Below are 22,456 nucleotides of genomic sequence, written 5' to 3'. Positions count from 1 at the left end.
AGAGGCTCTGATATCAAATAAAATGTTATTTGTCACATGCGCCGAATACAACAGGTATTACAGTGAAATGCTTACTTACAAGCCCTCAACCAACAATGCAGTTTTAAGAAAATAACAACAACAAAAAAGTAAGAGATAAGAATAACAAATAATTAAAGAGCAGAAGTAAATAACAATAGTGGGGCTATATACAGGGGGTACCGATACAGAGTCAGTGTGCGGGGGCACCGGTTAGTCGAGGTAATATAGGTAATATGTACATGAAGGTAGAGTTATTGAAGTGACTATGCAAAGATAATAACAGAAAGTAGCATCAATGTTCGGGGGGCGGGGGGCTAGGCAATGCAAATAGTCTGGGTAGCCATTTAATTAGTTGTTCAGGAGTCTTATTGTTCGGCAGGTAGAAGCTATTTAGAAGCCTCTTGGAGCTAGACTTGGCGCTCCGGTACCGCTTTTTTATTTATTTTTATTTCACCTTTATTTAACCAGGTAGGCTAGTTGAGAACAAGTTCTCATTTGCAACTGCGACCTGGCCAAGATAAAGCATAGCAGTGTGAACAGACAACACAGAGTTACACATGGAATAAACAATTAACAAGTCAATAACACAGTAGAAAAAAAGAGAGTCTATATACATTGTGTGCAAAAGGCATGAGGAGGTAGGCGAATAATTACAATTTTGCAGATTAACACTGGAGTGATAAATGATCAGATGGTCATGTACAGGTAGAGATATTGGTGTGCAAAAGAGCAGAAAAGTAAATAAATAAAAACAGTATGGGGATGAGGTAGGTAAAAATGGGTGGGCTATTTACCGATAGACTATGTACAGCTGCAGCGATCGGTTAGCTGCTCAGATAGCAGATGTTTGAAGTTGGTGAGGGAGATAAAAGTCTCCAACTTCAGCGATTTTTGCAATTCGTTCCAGTCACAGGCAGCAGAGAACTGGAACGAAAGGCGGCCAAATGAGGTGTTGGCTTTAGGGATGATCAGTGAGATACACCTGCTGGAGCGCGTGCTACGGATGGGTGTTGCCATCGTGACCAGTGAACTGAGATAAGGCGGAGCTTTACCTAGCATGGACTTGTAGATGACCTGGAGCCAGTGGGTCTGGCGACGAATATGTAGCGAGAGCCAGCCGACTAGAGCATACAAGTCGCAGTGGTGGGTGGTATAAGGTGCTTTAGTGACAAAACGGATGGCACTGTGATAAACTGCATCCAGTTTGCTGAGTAGAGTGTTGGAAGCAATTTTGTAGATGACATCGCCGAAGTCGAGGATCGGTAGGATAGTCAGTTTTACTAGGGTAAGTTTGGCGGCGTGAGTGAAGGAGGCTTTGTTGCGGAATAGAAAGCCGACTCTTGATTTGATTTTCGATTGGAGATGTTTGATATGAGTCTGGAAGGAGAGTTTACAGTCTAGCCAGACACCTAATTTTCAAAATTAGTAGTTCGAACTGTTTGGGTATGGACCTGGAAAGTATGACATTACTTTGCAGGCTATCTCTGCAGTAAACTGCAACTCCCCCCCCTTTGGCAGTTCTATCTTGACGGAAAATGTTATAGTTGGGTATGGAAATCTCAGAATTTTTGGTGGCCTTCCTGAGCCAGGATTCAGACACGGCAAGGACATCAGGGTTAGCAGAGTGTGCTAAAGCAGTGAGTAAAACAAACTTAGGGAGGAGGCTTCTGATGTTGACATGCATGAAACCAAGGCTTTTTCGATCACATAAGTCAACAAATGAGGGTGCCTGGGGACATGCAGGGCCTGGGTTTACCTCCACATCACCCGCGGAACAGAGGAGGAGTAGAATGAGGGTGCGGCTAAAGGCTATCAAAACGGGTCGCCTAGAGCGTTGGGGACAGAGAATAAAAGGAGCAGATTTCTGGGCATGGTAGAATATATTCAGGGCATAATGCGCAGACAGGGGTATGGTGGGGTGCGGGTACAGCGGAGGTAAGCCCAGGCACTGGGTGATGATGAGAGAGGTTGTATCACTGGACATGCTGGTTGTAATGGGTGAGGTCACCGCATGTGTGGGAGGTGGGACAAAGGAGGTATCAGGGGTATGAAGAGTGGAACTAGGGTCTCCATTGTAAACTAAAACAATTATAACTAACCTGAACAACAGTATACAAGGCATATTGACATTTGAGAGAGACATACAGCGAGGCATACAGTAATCACAGGTGTTGAATTGGGAGAGCTAGTTAAAACAGTAGACAGATAAAACATAAACAAGCAGAATGGAGTACCGTGATTAATGGACAGTCCAGCATGCATCAGCTATGTAGCCAAGTGATCAGTGTCCAGGGGGCAGTGGTGGATGGGGCAGGGAAGCTGGACTGGCGAGTATTATCCAGGTTAAAAACTGTCTGGCTGTGCAGAAGGTAAAAGGTAAAAGCCGCTAGCAGTGGCTAACAATGACTAAATAGCTTGTAGCTAGTTAGCTGGTTAGCTTCTGGAGGTTCTTGAGTGTGTTCTAAAAATTAAAAATAATAGCGATTCCGTATCACATTGGTTGAGGCAGGTTACCGGAAGGTATAAACAAATTGAAAATCGAAAAGAGATCGAAAGTAAATATGGGTCCAGTGAGTGTTTGGGACGCGGCGATTCAGACGGTTAGCAGGCCTGTGCTAACAAGCTAACAGTTAGTAGGCCGGGTCTAAACAAGGTAGCAGTTAGCGGACCGGGGCTAAACAAGCTAGCAGTTAGCAGGCCGAATTGCTGTGCGATAGCAGAGAGGACATCTATGACTAGGGTGGCTGGAGTCTTGGCAATTTTTAGGGCCTTCCTCTGACACCGCCTGGTATAGAGGTGCTGGATGACAGGAAGCTTGACCCCAGTAATGTACTGGGCCGTACGTACTATCTTGTGTAGTGCCTTGTGCTCAGAGGCCATGCAGTTGCCATAACAGGCAGTGATGCAACCCGTCAGGATGTTCTCGATGGTGCAGCTGTAAAACCTGTTGAGGATCTGAGGACCCATGCCAAATCATTTCAGTCTGAGGGGGAATAGGTTTTGTCATGCCCTCTTCGCGACTGTCTTGGTGTGCTTGGACCAGGTTAGTTTGTTGGTGATGTGGACGCCAAGGAACTTGAAGCTCTCAACCTGCTCCACTACAGCCCCATCAATGAGAATGAGCACTTGCTCGGTCCTCCTTTCCCTGTAGTCCACAATCATCCCCTTTGTCTTGATCACGTTGAGGGAGAGGTTGTTGTCCTGGCACCACATGGTCAGGTCTTAGACCTCCTCCCTATAGGCTGTCTCATCGTTTTCGGTGATCAGGCCTACCACTGTTGTGTCATCAGCAAACCTAATGAGGGTGTTGGAGTCGTGCCTGGCCGTGGAGTCATGAGTGAACATGGAGTACAGAAGGGGGCTGAGCACGCACCCCTGAAGGGGCCCCGTGTTGAGGATCAGCGTGGTGGATGTGTGGATACCTACCCTTACCACCTGGGGGCGGCACGTCAGGAAGTCCAGGATCCAGTTGCAGAGGGAGGTGTTTAGTCCCAGGGTCCTTAGCTCAGTGATGAGCTTTGAGGGCACTCTGGTGATGAACGCTGAGCTGTAGTCAATTAATAGCATTCTCACGTAGGTGTTCCTTTTGTCCAGCTGGGAGTGCAATAGAGATGGCATCATCTATGGATCTGTTTGGGCGGTATGCAAATTGTAGTGGGTCTAGGGTTTCTGGGATAATGGTGTTGATGTGAGCCATGACCAGCCTTTCATAGCATTTCATGACTACAGACGTGAGTGCTACGGGTCGGTAGTCATTTAGGCAGGTTACCTTAGTGTTCTTGGGCACAGGGACTATGGTGGTCTGCTTGAAACATGTTGGTATTACAGACTCAGACAGGGAGATGTTGAAAATGTCAGTGAAGACCCCTTTTTCCTGGATTTTTTCTTTCCTGGATCAGCTTTAATATTGCGGATAAATTGTTGCTTCCATCAATGTAATTGTCTGCATCATTTCCAATCCCCCATATATTTTTGGTAAATATATATAGTGAAGACACTTGCCAGTTGGTCAGCGCATGCTCGCAGTACTCATCCTGGTAACCTGTTTGAAGGTCTTACTCACATCGGCTGCAGAGAGCGTGATCACACAGTCGTCCGGAACAGCTGATGCTCGCATGCATGTTTCAGTGTTACTTGCCTCGAAGCGAGCACAGAAGTTATTTAGCTCATCTGGTAGGCTCGTGTCACTGGGCAGCTCTCGGCTGTGCTTCCCTTTGTAGTCTGTAATAGTTTGCCAACCCTGCCACATCCGACGAGCGTCGGAGCCGGAGTAGTAACATTTGATCTTAGTCCTGAACTGATGCTTTACCTGTTTGATGGTTCGTCAGAGGGCATAGCGGGATTTCTTATAAGCTTCCGGGTTAGAGTCCCGCTCCTAGAAGCTCTAAGCTCCAGCTCTACCCTTTAGCTCAGTGCGAATGTCTCCATATTCCAGTCTGTGCTAGAAAAGCAGTCCTGTAGTTTAACATCTGCTTCGTCTGACCACTTTTTTATAGACCGAGTCACTGGTGCTTCCTGCTTTCATTTGTGCTTGTAAGCAGGAATCAGGAGGATAGAATTATTGTCAGATTTGCCAAATGGAGGGTGAGGGAGAGCTTTGTACACGTCTCTGTGTGTTGAGTAAAGGTGGTCTATACATTTTTTTCCTCTGGTTGCTCATTTAACATGCTGATAGAAATTAGGTAAAACTGATTTAAGTTTCCCTGCATTAAAGTCTCCGGCCACTAGGAGTGCCGTCTCTGGATGAGCGTTTTCCTGTTTGCTTATGGCCGTATACAGCTCATTGAGGGCGGTTTTAGTGCCAGCATCGGTCTGTGGTGGTATGTAGACAGCTACAGTTGAAAACTCTCTCGGTAAATAGTGTGGTCTACAGCTTATCATGAGATACTCTACCTCAGGTTAGCAAAACCTCAAGACTTCCTTAGATATCATGCACCAGCTGTTGTTCACATATATGCATAGGCCCCCGCCCCATGTCTTACCAGAGGTTACTGTTCTGTCCTGCCGATGGAGTGTATAACCCGCCAGCTGTATGTTCTTAATGTCGTTGTTCAGCCATGACTTGGTGAAACATAAGATATTACAGTTTTTAATGTCCCGTTGGTAGGATATACGTGCTTTCAGCTCGTCCCATTTATTTTCCAGCGATTGAACATTAGCTAGCAAATCAAATCAAATCAAATCAAATTTTATTTGTCACATACACATGGTTAGCAGATGTTAATGCGAGTGTAGCGAAATGCTTGTGCTTCTAGTTCCGACAATGCAGTAATAACGAGCAAGTAATCTAACTAACAATTCCAAAAAAAAACTACTGTCTTATACACAGTGTAAGGGGATAAAGAATATGTACATAAGGATATATGAATGAGTGATGGTACAGAGCAGCATAGGCAAGATACAGTAGATGATATCGAGTACAGTATATACATATGAGATAAGTATGTAAACCAAGTGGCATAGTTAAAGTGGCTAGTGATACATGTATTACATAAGGATGCAGTCGATGATATAGAGTACAGTATCAACGTATGCATATGAGATGAACAATGTAGGGTAAGTAACATTATATAAGGTAGCATTGTTTAAAGTGGCTAGTGATATATTTACATAATTTCCCATCAATTCCCATGATTAAAGTGGCTGGAGTATATACGGATCGCAAGGGCAGATTAGCCACTCGTCGCCTGATCCTCGCAAGGCACCCTGATCTTTTCCCACTAAATCTCAGTTTCCTTCTCCAGCGAATCATGGGGATCTGGGACTGGTCGGGTGTCTGTAGTATATCCCTCCCATCCGACTCATTGAAGAAGAACTCTTCGTCCAGTTTGAGGTGAGCAATCGCAGTTCTGATGTCCAGAAGCTCTTTTCGGTCATAAGAGAAGGTAGCATCCGCATTATGGACTAAACAAGTTACGAACAAACACGAAAAAACAAACAAAATAGCATGGTTGGTTAAGAGCCGATAAGACGGCAGCCCTACGCTCTGGCGCCATCGTTCCAAGGCTGGGTAAATCAGGGAGTGTTGGGGTTGGAAGATGGAAAGAAGTGACGAAAACATGGTGAGACGTGAGGAATCAAAGAGACGGTGTAGAAAATGTACACCCTCTTTCAAAATTGTCACCTTTTGTTGCCTCATAGCCTGGAATTAAAATGGCTGGGAATAGTTTATTATTCCATTGATCTATACATCCTACCCCACAACTTCCAAGTGAAACTAATATTCAGATTTGGATTTATTTATATCAACAAGAACAAAAAAGGAAATAGCTTGGTTGGATAAGTGTCCACCCCCTTGTACTAGCAATCCTAAATTAGCTCAGGTTGTAACCAATCACCTTCAAAATCACACACCAAGTTAATTGGCCTCCATCTGTTTTATTGTAGTGATTAACATGATTTCAGGACTCATTCAGCAGTTCATGTGGGTTCCCTCTGCTGGGCAGTGAATTGCAAAGCAAACACTCAACCATGAGCATGAAGGAGATTTCAAAAGAACTCTGGGACAAAGTAGCGGAAAGGCGCAGATCAAGGGATGGGTATAAACATATTTCAAAGGCGTTTAATATGCCCTGGCGCACGGTCAAGACGATTATTAAGAGGTGGAAGTTGTATGGTAGCACTAAGACCCTGCTTAGATCAGTTTCTATTAAGGTATCTTTACTTTTACTCAAGTATGACAATTGGGTACTTTTCCCCCCAATGGCCGTCCCGCCAAACTGGATGACAGAGGAAGTAGGAGACTGATCAGAGAGGCTACCACGAGTCCATTAGCAACTTGAAAGAGCTACACACTTTTATAGCCAAGCCTGGTCAAAGTGTGCATGTGACAACTACAGTGCATTTGGAAAGTATTCAGACCCCTTGACTTTTTCCCCATTATGTTATGTTACAGCCTTATTCTAAAATTGATTAAATACATGTAAATACATCCTCATCAATCTACACACAATACCCCATAATAACAAAACAAAAACAGGTTTTTAGAAATGTGTGCAAATGTTTTAAATATAACAAAATAAATACCTTACCTTATTTATATAAGTATTCAGACCCTTTGCTAAAATTGAGCTCAGGTGCATCCTGTTTCCATTATCATCATTGAGATGTTTATACAAATTGTTTGGAGTCCACATGTGGTAAATTCAATTGATTGGACATGATATAAGGTCCCACAGTTGATACAGGTCCCACAGGACACGTCAGAGCAAGAATCAAGCCATGAGGTTGAAAGAATTGTCATATAGAGCTCCGAAACAGGATTGTGTCGAGGCACAGATCTGTAGATACCAAAAATGTCTGCAGCATTGAAGGTCCCCAAGAACAGAGTGGCCTTCATCATTCTTGAATAGAAGAAGTTTGGAACCACCAAGACTCTTCCTAGAGCTGGCCGCCCGGCCAAACTGAGCAATCGGGAGAGAAGGGCCTTGGTCAGGGAGGTGACCAAGAACCCGATGGTCACTCTGACAGAGCTCCAGAGTTCTTCTGTGGAGATGGTAGAACCTTCCAGAAGGACAACCATCTCTGCAGCACTTCACCAATCAGGCCTTTATAGTAGAGTGTCCAGACGGAAGCCACTCCTCAGTAAAAGGTATATGACAGCACTCTTGGAGTTTGCCAAAAGGCACCTAAAGACTCAGACCATGAGAAACAAAATTCTCTGGTCTAAGGAAACCAAAACTGAACTCTTTGGCCTGAATGCCAAGCGTCACGTCTGGAGGAAACCTGGCACCATCCCTATGGTGAAGCATGGTGGTGTCAGCATCATGCTGTGGAGAGGTTTTTCAGCGGCAGGGACTGGGAGACTAGTCAGGATCGAGGGAAAAATTAATGGAGGACCTGCTCCAGAGCACTCAGGAACTCAGACTGGGGTGAAGGTTCACCTTCCAACGGGACAGTGACCCTAAGCCCACAGTCAAGACAGCACAGGAGTGGCTTCGGGACAAGTCTCCGAATGTCCTTGAGTGGCCCAGCCAGAGCACGGACTTGAACCCGATTGGAGATCTTTGGAGAGACCTGAAAATAGCTGTGCAGCGACGCTCCTCAACCAACCTGACAGAGCTTTAAAGGATCTGCAGAGAAGAATGGGAGAAACTCCCCAAATACAGGCGTGCCACGCTTGCAGCGTCATACCCAAAACGACTCTAGGCTGTAATCGCTGCCAAAGATGGTTCAACAAATTACTGAGTAAAGGGTCTGAATACTTATGCAAATGTGATATTATTATTATACATTTGAAAAATAAATGTGCACATTTGTCAAAAATCTTGCTTTTGCTTTGTCATTATGGGGTATTGTGTATAGATTGATGAGGGGGGAAAACTATTTAATCAATTTTAGAATAAGGCTGTAACGTAACAAAATGTGGAAAAAGTCAAGGGGTCTGAAAACTTTCCAAATGCACTGTATATCCCAAGATCTCCACAAATCTGGCATATACGGTAGGGTGACAAGAAGGAAGCCCATCTTGAATCCCATTTGAAGTATGAAAAAAAAACACTCGGGAGACTATGTAGCAAAATGTTTTGTGGTCCGATGAAACAAAAATGAAACTTTTCAGCTATAATGCAAAGTGTTACGTTTGGCACAAACCCAACATAGCACTTCACCCAAAGAACACCATCACTACTGTGAAGCATGGTGGTAGCAGCATCATGTTATGGGGATTTTTCTCATTGTCAGGGACTAATGTGGTTGGAGGCTCCATACAGACTGGGTGTGATAAAATCGCGGAGCATCCAGAGGCATGCGAAGGCCAAATAGAGCTCCGTACCGCATCGCCATACGCTTTCCAAATTTTGTAACAATGTGGAGGGCTCTGTATAGATCCGCTTTCACATGATTGGTTGACAGTAGGTGGGGGCGGTACATCCTGTATAAATACAAACTCACTGCCTTCATAACAGCTCTGTACTGATCCGCAAGAAATATGAATGCCCGGACTTCTGCTGAGGCCATATCGCCGCATGGATTGACCGCATGGATTGACCATGCGCCCAGATGCACTTCTCTCTCCAGAATCTGCAAAAGCCAACACGGGTGGGAAGAGAATAGTTGGGTCAGGTTAAGGTTTTTGTCTTGTGGTTATCTAGATCTGGCGCCGTCTTGAGGCATTTGTCTTATTTCATAAAACTGTAAACTTAAAGCATTAGACAAGCTCAATGCATATACAGTTGAAGTCGGAAGTTTACATACACTTTAGCCAAATACATGTAATTTTTCACAATTCCTGTTTTTCCACATTTAATCCTAGTAAAAATGCCCTGTCTTAGGTCAGTTAGGATCACCACTTTATTTTAAGAACGTGAAATGTCAGAATAATAGTAGAGAGAATGATTTATTTCAGCTTTTATTTCTTTCATCACATTCCCAGTGGGTCAGAAGTTTACATACACTCAATTCGTATTTGGTAGCATTGCCTTTAAATTGTTTATCTTGGGTCAAACGTTTTGGGTAGCCTTCCACAAGCTTCCCACAATAAGTTGGGTGAATTTTGGCCCATTCCTCCTGACAGAGCTGGTGTAAGTGAGTCAGGTTTGTAGGCCTCCTTGCTCGCACACACTTTTTCAGTTCTGCCCACACATATTTTGTAGGATTGAGGTCAGGGCTTTGTGATGGGCACTCCAATACCTTGCCTTTGTTGTCCTGAAGCCATTTTGCCACAACTTTGGAAGTATGCTTAGGGTCAATGTCCATTTGGAGACCCATTTGCGACCAAGCTTTAACTTCCTGACTGATGTCTTGAGATGTTGCTTCAATATATCCACATCATTTTCCTCCCTCAAGATGCCACCTATGTTTTGAAGTTCAGTCCCTCCTGCAGCAAAGCACTCCCACAACATGATGCTGCCACCCCTGTGCTTCTTCGGCTTGCAAGTCTCCCCCTTTTTCCTCCAAACATAACGATGGTCATTATTGTCAAACAGTTCTATTTTTGTTTCATCAGACCAAAAGTACAATCTTTGTCCCCATGTGTAGTTGCAAACCATAGTCTGGCTTTTTTATGGTGGTTTTGGAGCAGTGGTTTCTTCCTTGCGGAGCGGGCTTTCAGGTTATGTCGGTATAGGACTCGTTTTACTGTGGATATAGAAACGTTTGTACCTGTTTCCTCCAGCATCTTCACAGATTCCTTTGCTCTTGTTCTGGGATTGATTTGCACTTTTCGCACCAAAGTACGTTCATCTCTAGGAGACAGAACGTGTCTCCTTCCTGAGCGGTATGACGGCTGCGTGGTCCCATGGTGTTTATACTTGCGTACTATTGTTTGTACAGATGAACGTGGTACCTTCATGCGTTTGGAAATTGCTCCCAAGGATGAACCAGACTTGTGGAGGTCTACAATTTGTTTTCTGAGGTCTTGGCTGATTTCTTTTGATATTCCCATGATGTCAAGCAAAGAGCCACTGAGTTTGAAGGTAGGCCTTGAAATACATCCACAAGTACACCCCCAATTGACTCAAATGATGTCAATTAGCCTATCAGAAGCTTCTAAATCTATGACATCATTTTCTGGGTTGGCAAGCTGTTTAAAGGCCCAGTCAGCTTAATGTATATAAACTTCTGACCCACTGGAATTGTGATACAGTGAAATAATCGGTTTGTAAACAATTGTTGGAAAAATGACTTGTGTCATGCACAAAGTAGATATCCTAACCGACTTGCCAAAACTATAGTTTGTTAACAAGAAATTTGTGGAATGGTTGAAAAACAAGTTTTATTGAAACACATAGGGTGTGTCTATACGTGGAATAATACACATTTAAAAATATCCATCAATTGATTGGTAGAAAGAACAGACGACTTATGGTCAACCAATATTTATTTGGGTCAGGGACAGGCCTACAACAGACTCACAGCTGTAATTGCTGCCAAAAGTGCTTCCACCGGGTATTAACTCAGGGGGCTGGAGACTTATCCAATTCTGATATTTCAGTTTTAAGGGGATTTTTTTGTTTGTGGAAAAAATATATACAGTACCAGTCATAAGTTTGGACGCACCTACTCATTCAAGTTTTTTAAATATATATTTTTAAAACTATTTTCTACATTGCAGAATAATAGTGAAGACATCAAAACTATGAAATAACACATGGAATCATGTAGTAACCAAAATAGTGTTAAACAAATCTAAATATATTTTATATTTGAGATTCTTCAAAGTAGCCACCCTTTGTCTTGATGACAGCTTTGCACACTCTTGGCATTCTCTCAACCAGCTTCATGAAGTAGTCACCTGGAATGCATTTCAATGAACATGTGTGCCTTGTTAAAAGTTCATTTCTGTAATTTCTTTCCTTCTTAATGCATTTGAGCCAATCAGTTATGTTATGACAAATAAAATTAGAGTAAATAGTAAATATTTTATGTCAATTAAAGTAAAAAAAAAAAAATCAAGGTTGCTTTTATATATTTGATATATTTTGTTCAGTGTAGATAGCCATTATCAACAGCAGTTGCTGCTGCATGATTCTGAATGAAGTAATAATGCCCAAGAAGACAGTATTTGGAGGATATATTGGCATGGGCGTTTGAGACCAGAGACAAAGTTTCAATATTGAAACAATGTTGCAAATGTCAGAGACAGACAGTAAGGTTCATAAAAGTATCCGCTATTGAAAACCCAATTGCTAGTCTAAAATAAATGGGAGATAATGTCTAGATGGTTTTCAAAGTGGATATCAAAGTTCATAAATTGTCTGGCTGGGCTGATGAGACTGGATTGGAGGTGAGATGGAACATAGTAAATAGGAATTTCAACGTCATAGTTTCTGCCGGTGGTAACTTGTGGAACTTTAACCAATCAGCATCCAAAATTAGACCCACTCAAAGAGACTACTAGGCTAACGACAGTAGCAAGTTAGACATTAAGCCAAACTGACTCACGCTGAAATATGGTGAAGTACTTGGTAATAAACGGAGAACATTTCAAACAATACCAAAACCTGCGGACTCTCCTTCACTGCAGCCGACGTGAGAAAAACATTTGAACGTGTTAACCCTCGCAAGGCTGCAGGCCCAGAAGGCATCCCCAGCCGCATCCTCAGAGCAAGCGCAGACCAGCTGGCTGGTGTGTTTACGGACGTATTCAATCAATCCCTATCCCAGTCTGCTGTCCCCACATGCTTCAAGAGGGCCACCATCGTTCCTGTTCCCAAGAGAGCGAAGGTAACTGAGCCCCGTAGCACTCACTTCCGTCATCATGAAGTGCTTTGAGAGACTAGTCAAGGACCATATCACCTCCAGCCTACCTGACACACTAGACCCACTCCAATTCGCTTACCGCTCCAATAGGTCCACAGACGATGCAATCGCAACCACATTGCCCTAACCCATCTGGACAAGAGGAATACCTATGTGAGAATGCTGTTCATCGACTACAGCTCAGCATTTAACACCACAGTACCCTCCAAACTCGTCATCAAGCTCGAGACCCTGGATCTCGACTCCGCCCTCTGCAACTGGACTTCCTGACGGGCCGCCCCCAGGTGGTGAGGGTAGGGAACAACATCTCCACCCCGCTGATCCTCAACACTGGGGCCTCACAAGGGTGCGTTCTGAGCCCTCTCCTGTATTCCCTGTTCACCCACGACTGCGTGGCCATGCACGCCTCCAACTCAATCATCAAGTTTGCAGACGACACTACAGTGGTAGGCTTGATTACCAACAACGACGAGACGGCCTACAGGGAGGAGGTGAGGGCCCTCGGAGTGTGGTGTCAGGAAAATAACCTCACACCCAACGTCAACAAAACAGGAGATGATCGTGGACTTCAGGAAACAGCAGAGGGAGCACCCTCCCATCCACATCGACAAGACAATAGTGGAGAGGGTAGTAAGTTTTAGGTTCCTTGGCGTACACATCACGGACAAACCGAATTGGTCCACCCACACAGACAGCGTCGTGAAGAAGGCGCAGCAGCGCCTCTTCAACCTCAGGAGGCTGAAGAAATTTGGCTTGTCACCAAACGCACTCACAAACTTCTACAGATGCACAATCGAGAGCATCCTGTCAGGCTGTATCACCGCCTGGTACGGCAACTGCTCCGCCCACAACCGTAAGACTCTCCAGAGGGTAGTGAGGTCTGCACAACGCATCACCGGGGGCAAACTACCTGCCCTCCAGGACACCTACACCACCCGATGTCACAGGAAGGCGATAAAGATCATCAAGGACAACAACCACCCAAGCCACTGCCTGTTCACCCCGCTATCATCCAGAAGGCGAGGTCAGTACAGGTGCATCAAAGCAGGGACCGAGAGACTGAAAAACAGCTTCTATCTCAAGGCCATCAGACTGTTAAACAACCACCACTAACATTGAGTGGCTGCTGCCAACATACTGACTCAACTCCAGCCACTTTAATAATGGAAAAATTGATGTAAAAAATGTATCACTAGCCACTTTAAACAATGCCACTTAATGTTTACATACCCTACATTACTCATCTCATATGTATATACTGTACTCGATACCATCTACTGCATCTTGCCTATGCCGTTCTGTACCATCTCTCATTCATATATCTTTATGTACATATTCTTCATCCCTTTACATTTGTGTGTATAAGGCAGCTGTTGTGAAATTGTTAGGTTAGATTACTCGTTGGTTATTACTGCATTGTCTGAACTAGAAGCACAAGCATTTCGCTACACTCGCATTAACATCTGCTAACCATGTGTATGTGACAAATAAAATTGAATTTGATTCTGATTTGATATTTGTTTTCATTACTACCTTGAATGAGCAATCACAGAATGCCATCTAAACGGAAACAAATGTGAAAACAAATTTAGTTCCATCCTCTTACCTCAAAGAACGAAATGACCAAAATGTCACACATCAAGACATTCTCAGTTTCAATGTGACGTATATGCAAGTTCGACACAAAAACAATACATATTGCTATTTCAACGTCAAACCCCGCCAAATCCAGCAAAGTTCTGTTGCCCCAAACATTCCTTGCATAACAAAATTGCGCCCTGCTGAAACACCAGCCCCTTCAAATAATCACGGTTACTGCTTTCGCTATCTATGAGACCCATTTAATGGAAAAGAAATATATGGCGGTAAACTCCAAAACATTTAAGTATATTTTGTATGAAATAAGTACTTACAAGGTTTGTAAATTAAGGCTAAAAACCAAACATACATCAAACTCCTTGGTCCAATCTAATTTTATTTTCAACATTTAAGACAATACACTTCTCATACCTTGATAACAATACATTGTCATCAACATTATTCTACGGTAGTTGTTGTAATATATTACTTATACTCCTTTCAAATATTTCAACATATTCACATACTGTACTTTATCAGTTAAGACTTTGCTCATTAAAAAGAAGAGACCATCACTGGTTTTAGAGTGAACATTAAAAGGGCACTACTGTGGGGTAACCGGGAAGGAGTGGAGGTACAGGTCGCACGCTATAGGGAAATGACTAGTCATAATCTAAGTCCTCCAATTTGAACAGAGACCCAGCACAAACCCCAAAGCACTCGAGAATAGTAAGTCAATGTTACTCCCTCCCTCCTAGACATACACATAAGGAACACAGGCTCTGCAAACGCTGTTCTCCTTGACCACTCTCACTAACACGGCAGTGGAATTTCACTAGTATTTGTACATTATCTACACGGACACATAGCTGGTAACAACAACAACATACATTAAACTAACATTAGACAAACTATGCTAACATTGTCAGACTTAACAGACTGAAGTCAGTCGTCTCTGCTGCCTTCGGATATCCTTGTACATCTCCTTTCGAACGCGGAACCCAAGATAATGGGAGGGTCGTCATAAAGAACAAAATAACAGATAAGACCATATGAAAGATTCAAATGGTCTCATACCTCGGAGTAGATTGCATATTGCAGCAACCTGGAGGCTGATATTTCCCTTTTGTCAGAATGGTCTTTCTTAACGTCAATAAATATGTAATACAGTGTTGTCCAACTGAACACAGTGCCACACAAAACTCTAAAAAAAATCATTCCTGTTCTCTTGCAAAGGAAATATATTAATTTGAGACCCAAATTGAATGAACCTGAAATGCCTCCTCTTCACAAACCGTTACAGCATTGGCCGAATATGTCCATCATAACAAAGCCTGACCGCAGTCTCCAAAACAAAAACTACAAAATGGCTTTCCAACACATAAATATAGCACTCTATATTAAATGGTGCTTTTTTGCCGTACGAAAAAATGTAATTAAAAACAACTAAAATATACATACAAAACGTGAAGATATGAATGCGTTGAAAATAACAGGATTTTTCGGAACAAGTACAAAAACATTCCTGATATCACCGTATGATTCTTCTAACCATCAAAAAACAAATGATTTGTAGTACATTGGTACTCCATCATCTTGGTCTACGCTGCAAATGTAACTAGAAATCGGCACTCATTTACACATCATTTAGAAAACAGGAAATCTGCTCTTCAATTTCCCTCAAACCGTACAACAATATACTTTGGGCTAAGCCAATTTGACAGTGTGTACTTTCGTACAGTACTTGTGTAATGTTTCAAATACACCCAAACATTTCGTCTGGCCTTTCATTTGAATTTCCAATCTAAAACACAACGCTCAATATGTGGACCATATAAAAGGTACAGTGTAAAGATTACTGATAGCTTCATTTTCATTCTCAGCATACTGTAGTATACTAACACAACAGCTCTTTAATTCCCTAACACATTTTTCCAAAGTGTCTCACCAAACCTTTCAGTGTATATCACAAAGTATAGCTCTCCTCCTCACATTCACTTATGTACTGTACCTGCTTTTGTACCCTGGTCTCAAACAGACGTACACAGAAACGAACAAATAACTCGAAACCTGGGTCACGTTTCAATGAAAGAAATACAAGGGAAGATGTTCCAGCTAAAACAACCAGGGGTATTATTAGATGGGCTTCAGACAAGCTTTTGAAATTGTCTGACCTGCAATGACATTATAGCCATATGTTTATAAACATGAACACAGTGTCAAAGGTTATATGGGAGGTTGCCGTATGTTGTCACAGGGATGGCACAACAAAAGTGTGGTCACCTGGGTGGTGTTCATTTGGCCACACAATGGAAGGCGTTTTAAAATGTTTTGCAACGTGAAAAGAAAATTAACGTTTATTATTGGACAAGGGAGTCTCGCCCGGTTTGTCCGTTTTCTTCCGCTTGTTGACTAATGAACACGCCCCAGGTGTTAATGCCACAGGGTGGGCTCTTTAAGACATACAGTGCATAAGCAATGATCATATGTGTTGTTCAAACATTTCTCCACAGTATATCATGTCTCAAAGGTTCATTGCGTTATAAGACGGCCTTTGAGATTTTAGATTAGCTGTGGAATGCGTCATTATTTTGTTCAACCAAATAATAGTGGAGTCATGATATCATATATACACCATAATGATACAAATCATAAAGAGGAGAAAAAAACCTTCACCATAATTGAAACCCTTCTGCAGACATTCATTCACAGTCACACACACACGCGCACGCACACACACACACGAGTGTGGGGCTGGGCCGTTGGGGATTGTCACTAGAGCTTGGTGAGTCTTCGGGCAGGGATAACGGGGTGGGGTGGGGGGTGTATATGGGTGTTAGACTAGGCTGGGTTAGGCTGAGCTGAGCAGGGCTGGGATGAACTGGGATGGGCTAGGGCTCCTCGAAGAGCTGCAGGTCCAGTCGTACGACAATCTCTCCTGTGGGCACCTCGTGGAGCAGCAGCCTCTTGGTGATGGGCCCTTTGGAGCCCTGGTCCTTCTTAATGTCCGCCAGACGGATCTCTGTCCTGCCTAGGAAATCTACAGACAGACAGGACAGACAAGTAATGAGGGTTCAATACAAGGTTGTCACACCAAATATTGTGATAGAATATATCGCATGACAGCACACTGAATCAAAAAGGCTGGGTCAATAAAAAGCTGTTTGTGTGTGTGTGCCCTCAGCCTCACCGTCAGGAGAGAATTGGTCTCTCTCAAACACGGTGACACACAGCACGTCCTGCTCCAGGTCCTTGATGAAGAACTGACAGTTGGAGTTCCACTTGGGGTTGAGCGTGTCCTGCAGGGTCTTGGTGATGTGGCACTGGGAACCCATCGTCACCTCGCAGTACGGGTTGCTCTTACCTGAGAAGAGATCACACCTTAGGGTTGGGAAATTCCACTCACTTTCCCCAGATCCACTGGTTTGAAAGAAATCCCGGTTGAAGAATTCCAAGTTGGAGGATTCCCTCCATGCTTACTCCCTCCTGATTCCTAAACCCTAAAACTGGGATTTCTGGAAAAAACTTTGTCAAGTTACCAGAATTTTACAACCCAATAACAGATTGGCACAGTTGTATAGACGTTTAGAATAGACCAATATGGGTATTCCTCCTCAAAATAGTATTTTAACTTCTCTAGGGTAGGGGGCAGCATTCGGAATTTTGGATGAAAAGCATGCCCAAATTAAATGGCCTGCTACTCGGGCCCAGAAGATATGATATGCATATAACTGATAGATTTGGATAGAAAACACTCTAAAGTTTCCAAAAGTGTTAAAATAGTGTCTGTGAGTATAACAGAACTGATTTGGCAGGCGAATACCTGAGAAAAACCCATTCAGGAAGTAGTTTTCTTTTTTTGTGTGTAGTTTTCTATTCAATGCCATTACAGTATCCATTGACTTAGGACTCAATTTTCAGTTCCTATGCCTTCCACTAGATGTCAACAGTCTTTAGAAATTGTTTCAGGCTTGTATTCTGAAAAATTAGGGAGTAAGAGCAGTCTGAATGAGTTTTTTCATGCGCGCGACAGAGAGTGCCTTTCTTGTTTACCTTTTATATTGACAACGTTATTATCCGGTTGAAATATTATCAATTATTTAGGCTAAAAACAACCTGAGGATTGAATATAAACATCGTTTCACATGTTTCGATGAACTTTACGGATACAATTTAGATTTTTTTGTCTGCCTGTTTTGACTGCGTTTGAGCCTGTGGATTACTGAAGAAAATGCGAACAAAACGGAGGTTTTTGGATATAAAGAGACTTTATCGAACAAAAGGAACATTTATTGAGTAAATGAATGCCTTCTGAGTGCAACCATATGAAGATCATCAAAGGTAAGGGATTAATTTTCTCTCTATTTCTGACTTGTGTAACTCTTCTGCTTGGCTGGTTACTGTTTGTAATGATTTGTCTGCTGGGGTATGTTCTCAAATAATCGAAAGGTATGCTTTTGCTGTAAAGCATTTAAAAAAATCTGACACCGTGGTTGGATTCACAAGAAGTTCATCTTTAAACCAAGTAAAATATGTTTTGTTTTCAGAATTTTTACAATGAGTATTTCTGTATTTGAATTTGGCGCTCTGCAATCTCACTGGATGATGGCCTAGAGAGATTAGATCTTCCACATACTTGTGCTCGATTAAGCTGGCTTGGTGAAATGGAACCAATGGAATAGTCCCGAAAGGGCAAACACCACCCATCTGGCACTGCAGGCAGGCTCAAAATACTATTTGAACCCCTGCATGTACTGTTAACACTATCATTCTTCTCCCAGTGTACTGAACAGAAATTGACACATGTATTAAAAGGTGGTGTGTGTCACTCTCTCGTGTCAGAGGCACACAGATCAAGTGTTGAGATCAACCTCCGGTCTGAGTGAGGCAGGGGGTCATCTCTAGGGACTTACCGTGGGAGCGGCAGGGCTTCAGCTCGATGCCCTCCACAATGTTTACCATCAGCCGGCCGATGCCCGTGGCCCTCTGTGAGCGAACTGTATCGAGACAGACACAAACGTAATGGTCAGACCTAAACGTAATGGTCTGAGACAAACACGCGGCAAAGTCAGAGGAGACAAAGCCAGCATGAAAACACTCAGTGGTCATGAGAGATAGTTTGGTAACACTTTACATGAAGTTGGTCTTATACCTGTGTACTAACACTGTACATACATTAAAAACCAAAATCGTTGTTAGCTCATTCTTTGCTTCTTAGTGAAATTAAGCCGTTTTTGTTAAAAGTGGAATAAGTAGTCACTATTCCTCAAGTATAACACAGAAATCGCTCAACTCCACAATTCCCACACTACTATGTAGCAACATTTTCATAAAATGTTACTAGCATAAATACAAGGTTACAAAGTTATAAGGGGGTAATAATACAAAGTACTTATATAGGACTTTTATGAAACCCAAAGATGCTTAAAAAAAAAGACACTCATATAAAGTGTTACCAACAGTGCTTTTGAGACCATGGTCTGGAAGGGTAGGTGACAAAGCTGTCCCTCCCAGACACAGTGGACCTACAGAGGAGCAGAGAGACAAACTGTTATACCCAGGTAAGCCTTCTCCCTCTTCTTCTTCTCTGTCTCGATGAAGAGCTCCGAAGCTGCCTTGATCTTCTGCACCCAAGCAGTCCTGCATGAGTCATCACAACAAGGTCAAAAGAAAGCCTTGGCAATGTGTGTGTGTGTGTGTGTGTGTGTGAGACTGCATGCATTCGTCTGTGTGCGTACCTCTCGTTGATGCTCTCTGCCCGGATGGTGTAGACCCTGTCGATGTGGGAGATGTGGAAGATGGGCTCATCTCCCGAGGGATCTGTTGGCAGCTTCACCAACACCTCGTTCAGGAAGATGGGCTGTGGCGAGGGTTAAAAGTCACAACAAGGTCAGAGGTCACAACAAGTTCAGAACTCCTGGGGTGCATCGCAATAATATCTTGTCTCGTTCCTGAAGTGCGCACTCGTTTACTACATCCCATGAATCTAAAAGCACGGGATTGGTGCAGGTTTGGGCTCGAGGGGATTTCCACAATATTTCAGTGAAGAGAAGTGAACAAATGTACAGGAAGGAGAGCTAATTGGGATGTAGCCCTGGTCTTGAACATGCCACAAAAACAGCCATACTACTGTACTTGGGGATTTGTACGGCAAATCAGACACCCATGACCCACTCAAAACCTCATATGATCCAAATTTGGGTCACGACCCACAAGTTGAGAATTGCTGCCCTATAGGGTGCGGACAATGTGTAGGTTGGGGAGAGGAGAGTACTTACGGTCTTGTACATGCGGTACTGCAGGTGGGACTTGGCACTGAACACCTTGTCGCAGCCCGAGAAGCCCAGGGGCTTGATGATCTGAGTCAGCAGGAGGAAGTCGTTGAATAGGAAGCCGTACAGCTCCTTGTTGCTCTTGGCCTTGTAGAGTTTGCCGCTGTGCAGGAACTTGCGCGGGCCCAGGCAGTTGGTCACCGAGTTGAACACGAGTTGCTAAAAAGAAAGTCGTTAAAAGAAAAAAGGCAAGGTGATTGAGTTAGGAGTTGAGTCTGTGTTCACGGTGTGGAAATGAGTCAATTGTGTGTGTATTTTTGTGGAAACAAGTACATGTTCCTGTGTTTTTCACTGCGTTTTATTTTACCTTTATTTAACCAGGCGAGTCAATTAAGATTTTTTTCCTTGTTTTATTAATAATGATTTGTGTGTGTGTTTGTGTGTCTGTCTCTGTGTGTATTACCTCAGACAGCCCCTCACACTGGACGTGGGCCTGGATCCACTCCAGCCGGTCAGAGTTCTCCTTCTCCCTGACACCCTCGTTGACCTGGGAGCACAGCTCCTCAGCCTTCTCCAGAGCCTGCTTCAGATGGCTATGGTCCGGGTGAGCCTCCGGAGTATTCTCTAGGATCTGAGCCGTATCACACATAGTTAGTCAATTCTAGTGTGTGTGTGTGTGTGTGTGTGTGTGCATCAGTTAAATGTTTTATTTATTTATTTAACCCTTATTTTACCAGGTAGGTTTACTGAGAACACATTCTCATTTACAGCAACAACCTGGGGAATAGTTACAGGGGAGAGGAGGGGGACGAATTAGCCAATTGTAAACTGGGGATGATTAGGTGACCGTGATGGTATGAGGGACAGCATGGGAATTTAGGACACCGGGGTTTAACACCCCTACTCTTATGATAAGTGACATGGGATCTTTAGTGACTACAGAGAGTCAGGACACCCGTTTAATGTCCCATCCGAAAGACAGCACCCTACACAGGGCAGTGGGATATATTTTTTTTTAGACCAGAGGAAAGAGTGCCACCTACTGGCCCTTCAACATCACTTCCAGCAGCATCTGGTCTCCCATCTAGGGACCAACCAGGACCAACCCTGCTTAGCTTCAGAGGCTGCGGTCAGGCTTTTCAAATCACATACACTTTATTCAGATGGTGGGAAGAGTGGGTGTGAGAAAACATGTGTGCACATACATTTTTGATGATGAGGGGGTAGCGCGTCACCCTTTGCATGGGTTTGAGGAGGAAGCTGGAGAGGGGCATTCCCTTACAACCTGGGTCCATGGCCAGTCTCTGTAGGGGAGAGGAAATATGATCAGTATCAGATATCAGTGTAGAACCTAATAACACTCACATATGAATATATATACACAGGAATCACGTTGGATCAGTCCCAACCTAGTGCTGTGGCTCGGCTACCCTCAAATAAGAAAGTACACTGACGCTAGTATATCACAGTCTAGTCTTGCGGTGTCAGACATCAGGTGAAGAATCCAAGAACGGCTGGAGTCGAGGCTATTCACAGTCAACCAAACAAGAGGCATGAACAAACCGTGCACGAGACACTAAGGGCCAATAAAATATCGATACAAATTAGTCAAACATAGAGTAAAGTTGTGCACTATATAGGGAATATGGTGGCATTTCAGATGGTGACGCAGGCAACGCGTTCTTTACGACCCTTCTCCATTACCTTGACAAAGTCCTTGAACTCGGGCACCTCGTCGGTCTTCTGCTGGATGAGCGTGGCCCCGTTGAGCTGGCAGCTGCAGAAGCGGATGTAGGGCTGCATGTGGGGCAGCTGAGCCGTCAGGATGTCTCCAATCATCTTCACCGGCATCCGCTCGCCCGACATCTTCTTCCTAACCCTCAGAGCCCTGGTGATGGGGGACCGGAGGAAGGGGGCAGAAGAGAATGGGACGATTGGTGAGTCTGGCTATAGTTCTGAAGCTGTACAGTGTTTGTTTACAAGAATCAATGGCAAAATATCATTACTTTGAAAGTGTACAAATGGATGTACCAATCCCAGATTGCCCCTTTAAGCCACGAGTCATAAAGACCCACAGGAAATCAGCTGCTATCCACCATATAGCTAGTTAAACTATAGTTATGACAACAGGACCAGAGGTGGCTAGGGAGCGTACTTGAGCAGCTTGATGTTACACATGATGAGCTCCTTCCAGTTGACGAAGATCATGGCCACCTCTTTCTCAGTCAGCAGCTCCGACTCCAGCAGAGGCTTCTGAAAGACCTGGCGAGGAAACGTTGACGCAATGTTAACACAAACATTCCGGAAACGTTTGCATGTAATGCAGATAGGGCAGAGTGTGTATGCTTGGACTGCATGTGTGATCATGTTACCATGGAGGGAAT

At 43.6% G+C, this 22,456-nt stretch overlaps 1 protein-coding gene across 5 annotated transcripts in view; it reads right to left on the bottom strand.

Annotated features, from left to right (window-relative positions):
- Positions 1–14,177: 14,177 nt before the first annotated feature.
- The window catches only part of itsn1 (intersectin 1 (SH3 domain protein)), a 70,280-nt gene continuing 62,001 nt past the window's right edge, over positions 14,178–22,456 (bottom strand). For all 5 annotated transcript variants that reach the window (XM_042324110.1, XM_042324112.1, XM_042324113.1 and 2 more), the window contains 10 exons: positions 22,228–22,334; positions 21,777–21,960; positions 21,278–21,376; positions 20,536–20,703; positions 20,079–20,291; positions 19,539–19,660; positions 19,358–19,440; positions 18,714–18,797; positions 16,991–17,164; positions 14,178–16,840 (listed from right to left, as the gene is read on the bottom strand). In XM_042324110.1, coding sequence (XP_042180044.1) covers positions 16,692–16,840; positions 16,991–17,164; positions 18,714–18,797; positions 19,358–19,440; positions 19,539–19,660; positions 20,079–20,291; positions 20,536–20,703; positions 21,278–21,376; positions 21,777–21,960; positions 22,228–22,334 — 1,383 coding nt within the window. In that variant the 3' untranslated portion in view covers positions 14,178–16,691. The remainder of the gene's footprint in view (positions 16,841–16,990; positions 17,165–18,713; positions 18,798–19,357; positions 19,441–19,538; positions 19,661–20,078; positions 20,292–20,535; positions 20,704–21,277; positions 21,377–21,776; positions 21,961–22,227; positions 22,335–22,456) is intronic.

The sequence above is a fragment of the Oncorhynchus tshawytscha genome, linkage group LG07, assembly GCF_018296145.1.
Source record: "Oncorhynchus tshawytscha isolate Ot180627B linkage group LG07, Otsh_v2.0, whole genome shotgun sequence".
In the NCBI taxonomy this organism is placed as follows: domain Eukaryota; kingdom Metazoa; phylum Chordata; class Actinopteri; order Salmoniformes; family Salmonidae; genus Oncorhynchus; species Oncorhynchus tshawytscha.
This window is presented reverse-complemented; position numbering and strand designations above follow the sequence as displayed.